This window comes from Seriola lalandi, unplaced genomic scaffold (genome assembly GCF_002814215.2).
Source record: "Seriola lalandi dorsalis isolate HSWRI2012SDOR001 ecotype SW California unplaced genomic scaffold, Sedor1 jcf7180002052117, whole genome shotgun sequence".
In the NCBI taxonomy this organism is placed as follows: domain Eukaryota; kingdom Metazoa; phylum Chordata; class Actinopteri; order Carangiformes; family Carangidae; genus Seriola; species Seriola lalandi.
Window position 1 is genome coordinate 630909 of NW_019522670.1, and position 5283 is coordinate 636191.

The 5283-nt window shown below is 45.2% G+C and overlaps 1 protein-coding gene across 1 annotated transcript; it reads left to right on the forward strand.

Moving 5' to 3' along the window:
• Positions 1 to 1179: 1179 nt before the first annotated feature.
• On the forward strand, positions 1180 to 4025 carry fzd9b (frizzled class receptor 9b). Its single transcript, XM_023399686.2, has one exon. The coding sequence runs from the start codon at positions 1690 to 1692 to the stop codon at positions 3445 to 3447; it is 1758 nt and encodes a 585-aa protein (XP_023255454.1). The 5' UTR covers positions 1180 to 1689; the 3' UTR covers positions 3448 to 4025.
• The last annotated feature ends 1258 nt before the right edge of the window (positions 4026 to 5283 follow it).

Genomic DNA, 5283 nt, shown 5'->3' on the forward strand with positions numbered 1-5283 from the left:
CATAATGAGTACTTTAACTATAAATACTTGGCAATGGCCTCAAAATGCTCCAAATTTACCGTGCAGAAATTAGTTCATAGTCATTTATTGAAATAAATATTATACACTGAAGGACCTGCATTTTTACCTAGTTTTAATACATGAAAAAAAATCTAATTTCATACATAAAAGTAAATGGTAAAGGACCTGAGTAGCAACAGCACCTCTTGCTCTGCAGCGCACACTTTGAAAAGCTTAATTTTTTCACTGGTTTTAACATTAGATTTTACAGCTGATATCCTGCTTACATGTTGTAGATTCTTACACAAATTTATCATTTAATCAATTTAAAAGATGGCGAACACACAGTAAGGGGGGTGAGTTGGGGCCCACTGTTCATTTTTGCCCAGGGAAATGTAGCAAGTTAATCTGGTCCTGCTTAATGCTCAAGTATAATTTTGAATGCAGGATCTTTTAGTTGTGGAGTAGTTTTTACATATCTCTACTTCACCTTAGCAAAACATGTGACCACTTCTTCCGCCGCTTTGTATGAGTAATGATAAGTCAGTAAAGCTGTTCTGCTGAAAGAGCAGTGGTGGAGGAATTCACAGTGTAAGCACCAATAGCACACTATAAAAATACTTAATTAGAAATCCTGTATTGAAAGTATTATTTAAGTAAACATGTAGGGTATTAGCAAAAAATATTCAAAAGTAAAAGTATCCATTATGCAGAGAAATATAGCATTATACTGATATCAATGTTCAAGTAGTAAACTCTTAATTTGTAAAGTAACTACAGTTGTCAAATCTAATGTAGTAAAAAGTACAGCATGTTCCTAGTAGTGGAGTATAGGCTCATGTATGAAATGGAAATATGTAAAGTGCAGTCACAATTGAAATGTGTACAGCACTTGACTACTTTAGGTACATTTTGCTGCTAATTTGTCTTGATTTAAATCATGAATGTAGCACTTTTACTTGTAATTGAATATTTTACATTGTGGTGTTTCTACTTTTACTCTAGTACGCGGTCTCAGAGTACTATTCAGGGCAGAAATGTCAGAGGTATTTGACCATCCTCCAGCATCTGTCTGATAATTTTCCTTGTGTGCTGCTCCGGTTGAAATGTGAGCGTCTCGGAGCCCCCCCTTACTCCCCACACCCCCGCCCCCTCCTCCCCGTCTCTCCTTGACTGAAGTCCCACTGAGCGGCTCTCAAACTTCAGTGTCGAGCCCGAAAGCGGAGGACGAAGAGCTGGAGCCGACAGACAGACAGACAGGCCGTCTAAACAGCTCCCTGGACCCGCTACAAGCGGCACAAACAGCCGCTTTGATATCTGCTTTTTATCCGCGGTCACTGACGGTCGGTTTGAGGATTTACACTCAGCTCTCGGTGTGTGCTTTTGATGATTTTCCTCCATTGTTTGTCAAAGTTTCCGACTGTCACGTTGTAGTTACGGACCTTCATCTCGCCTGTCTGTGGGATTAATCGTTTTAATTCAACGCTAAATCATCAGACAGTGTGCCAGTGTCTGTGTGCAGCTGTTTTTTTGGAGTGTTTTTCTAACGGAGCGGTGACGGTAAAGGCAAAATTTGGACCTGCCTTCGCCATGGGGAAATAGCGGGGCTCTCTCAGTAACCGACCCAGTGTTTTTTACCTGTTTTTCAAGGTTGTTTTTAAAACACAGACCTCAGTTTTCTCTAAAAGAATGAGCATGGACGGTTGTCCGTTAAAGGTGGTGATTTTCCTGTGGTGTCTGCTGGTGATATCTGGCTCCAGCTTTGAGATAGGCTCCTACGACCTGGAGCGAGGCAAACCGGCCAAGTGCGAGCCCATCGTGATCCCCATGTGCGAGGGTATCGGCTACAACCTGACCCGGATGCCCAACTTCATGGACCACGACGACCAGAAGGAGGCTGCCATCAAGCTGAACGAGTTTTCCCCTCTGGTGGCTTACGGCTGTGATGTGCACCTCCGCTTCTTCCTCTGCTCCCTCTACGCCCCCATGTGCACGGACAAAGTGTCGACCTCCATCCCCGCCTGCAGACCCATGTGTGAGCAGGCCAGGGAGAGGTGTGCTCCCATCATGAAGAAGTTCAGCTACACCTGGCCGGACTCCCTCGACTGCTCCAAGCTGCCCACCAGAAACGACCCCAACGCTCTGTGCATGGAGGCCCCCGAGAACGAAACCAGGACAGAGGGCAAGAAAGGTGAAGGCATGCTTCCAGTGCCCCCTCGGCCCAGGCAAACGGGCACCAGTACTGGCCGCTCACCGGGCAGCATGGGCTCCTGTGAGAACCCAGACAAGTTCCAGTTTGTGGAGAAGAGCCAGTCTTGTGCACCACGCTGCTCCCCTGCTGTAGACGTCTTCTGGTCCAGACAGGATAAGGACTTTGCCTTCATTTGGATGACAGTGTGGTCCATCCTCTGCTTCGTCTCCACTGCCTTCACTGTCCTGACCTTCCTTCTGGAGCCTCACCGCTTCCAGTATCCAGAGAGGCCCATCATCTTCCTCTCCATGTGCTACAATGTCTACTCTGTGGCCTTCATCATCCGCTCGGTGGCTGGCGCTGAGAACATAGCCTGCGACCGGGAGCACGGTGAGCTGTACATTATCCAGGAGGGGCTGGAGTCTACAGGCTGCACCATCGTCTTCCTCATCCTCTACTACTTTGGCATGGCCTCCTCTATCTGGTGGGTCATCCTCACCCTCACCTGGTTCCTGGCTGCAGGCAAGAAGTGGGGCCATGAGGCCATTGAAGCCCATAGCAACTACTTCCACATGGCTGCTTGGGGCATCCCTGCTCTAAAGACAATCCTCATCCTCACGATGAGGAAGGTGGCTGGGGACGAACTGACAGGGCTGTGCTATGTAGGCAGCATGGACTCTGGGGCGCTCACCGGCTTCGTCCTCATCCCTCTCTCCTGCTACCTGATCATCGGCACCTCCTTCATCCTCACAGGCTTCGTGGCTCTCTTCCATATCCGCAAGGTGATGAAGACGGAGGGCACCAACACAGAAAAGCTGGAGAAGCTCATGGTGAAAATCGGCATCTACTCCATCCTCTACACGGTGCCGGCCACCTGCGTCATAGTCTGCTACTTCTACGAGAGGCTCAACATGGACTACTGGAAGCTGAGGGGGCTGCAGATGAAGTGCGGCTCGTTCAATGGCCACAGCAGCGACTGCTCGCTGCAGACGTCCGTGCCCACTGTGGCCGTGTTCATGCTGAAGATCTTCATGTCGCTGGTGGTGGGCATCACCAGCGGGGTGTGGGTTTGGAGCTCTAAGACCCTGCAGACCTGGCAGGGCTTGTGCAGCAGGAAGCTGACGGACAGGACTAGTAGTAGGAAACCGTGCAGCGGTGTGAGCTGCGGCAGCACACACTGCCACTACAAATCTCCTGCTGTGGTTCTGCACACGGCTAAGACTGACCTGCACTCAGACAACCCCACACACGTCTGAGAGGGAGCATGCATGGACACACACATTCACACTGCCAAACGCAAGTACACACACTCTCTCTCTCTCACACACACACACACGCACACACACACACCCTGTGTAAGGAGCTGCTAAAAGACTTTATAAGAAGAAGAGTGGTTGAATAGAACTGTCAGTTACTCCTCTGCTGCTGCCAAGGGACACACAGGTACAGGCATCACTATGAAAAACTAGCTATAAACAGTATTCAGTGCATAAAGGGAAATGTTCAGTATTGTTACCCATATTTTTCTGTTCATAGTGTTCTGTGCAGTAGACATGCCCAGTGTTTGCGAAGCAAAAAAAAAAGACTGTTATATGGGAGGCATCTTGGGAAATATTAGTCTATCCTCCTCCCTGAAAGTGGCATGATTAGCTGTATAAATCTGTATAAATGTTTTATTTATTGTAAATATATTTAATTTAAAGTTAACCTTGGCTCTTATCAGTTTTGTTGTTTAGATGCATTTATTAAAAGGTCAAGGGAAATGAAGTGCCTTTTATAAGAACTCTGGCCTTTTTGGAGGAAAATAAATTAGTGGAATTCATGTTCAACTTTCTCACTGCCTGGTGTCATTGTCATTTTGGTAACTGTCTCACATTGTCCTATAATGAATATTTAATAACTTCAACCGTCCTTAAACAGAGATTTAATAGTCACAAGTGATTGTTCATTTCAGTCTCATTTTCCCTGATTTCCCTGCCATTCTTCTCCAGAGATTCACTTTTTTTATTCGACAGCGGGACTCCCCGCCAAATGTGTTGTTTTCCAAGTTTAAGCTACACACCCTAGAGGCGTCCCCAACAATAATCCTCAAAGAGAATCACTGATGAATAGAGTGACAAACCGTGGCAAGTATTAACGTTTGCATCATGGTCTTAAAATTCAGGAGCAGTTTGCGGAGGAATATATTTAATTAATGGGTGTTTTAATCCTTCCACAGAATCACTGTTGTTGCCCTCTTGCTGCTCCATTTGATCCCCGAGCAAACACTCAGCACTTTGATCTGAGAGGACAAATATGAAGTGGATTTCAGCCTTATTGCATGGTTTCACTGACAGATTTAAGTTTAGCAGAGGCACTCAGAATTGTGGTTGTTCATTGAGTAGATGGATTATTAACTTAATATTTAAGTTTCTATGTGGTTTGTGGCTCTTGGAAGCTGTATTTTGATATGAATTAAGGGAATTCCAGGACACGAAAGATCAAAATTTCCATATTTAGGCGTTTGAATTTGTTACACTGCAAGGCTTTTTGTTTGGCTAAAGAAACAATGCACCGTAAATCCTGCAGAAACTACCATTAGGTAAAAACTGACTGATTCACAGAAAAAGTATGCATAACATTATTTTCAAAACTTAGTCTTGCAACTAACTTTTCAGTAATAAAGTCCATTTTATTACGCACAAGAGCCACCGTGTTCTCAGATGGTCTATAAAAAAGTGAAAATAAATAGCTTTTACATTACAGGACTTTAACATTTTAAGTGCCAACGTAAATTGAAGCCACACACAGCAAGTCATTTCACAGCAAAACACAGTGGAAATTACAGTGTTTGACAGCAGTGGAATCGATTGTTTATTATGTCTGTGTGTAATTGTGCGCTGTGTCACCACCAGCAGCAGAAGCAGCAACACATGGGAGTGATAGCATGGAAAAACTGTGATGACCAGGAGCTTGTTTTCATTACGTTACTGGAACCTCAGCAGTGTGAACCAGGCGTGTGCTCACTGACATCTCCAGAGGTTAAAAGTTGTTGTGTTTTCATTTTTCCACCATTTGCATTCCAGCAGTTAAAATAAGACTCATGTACTACA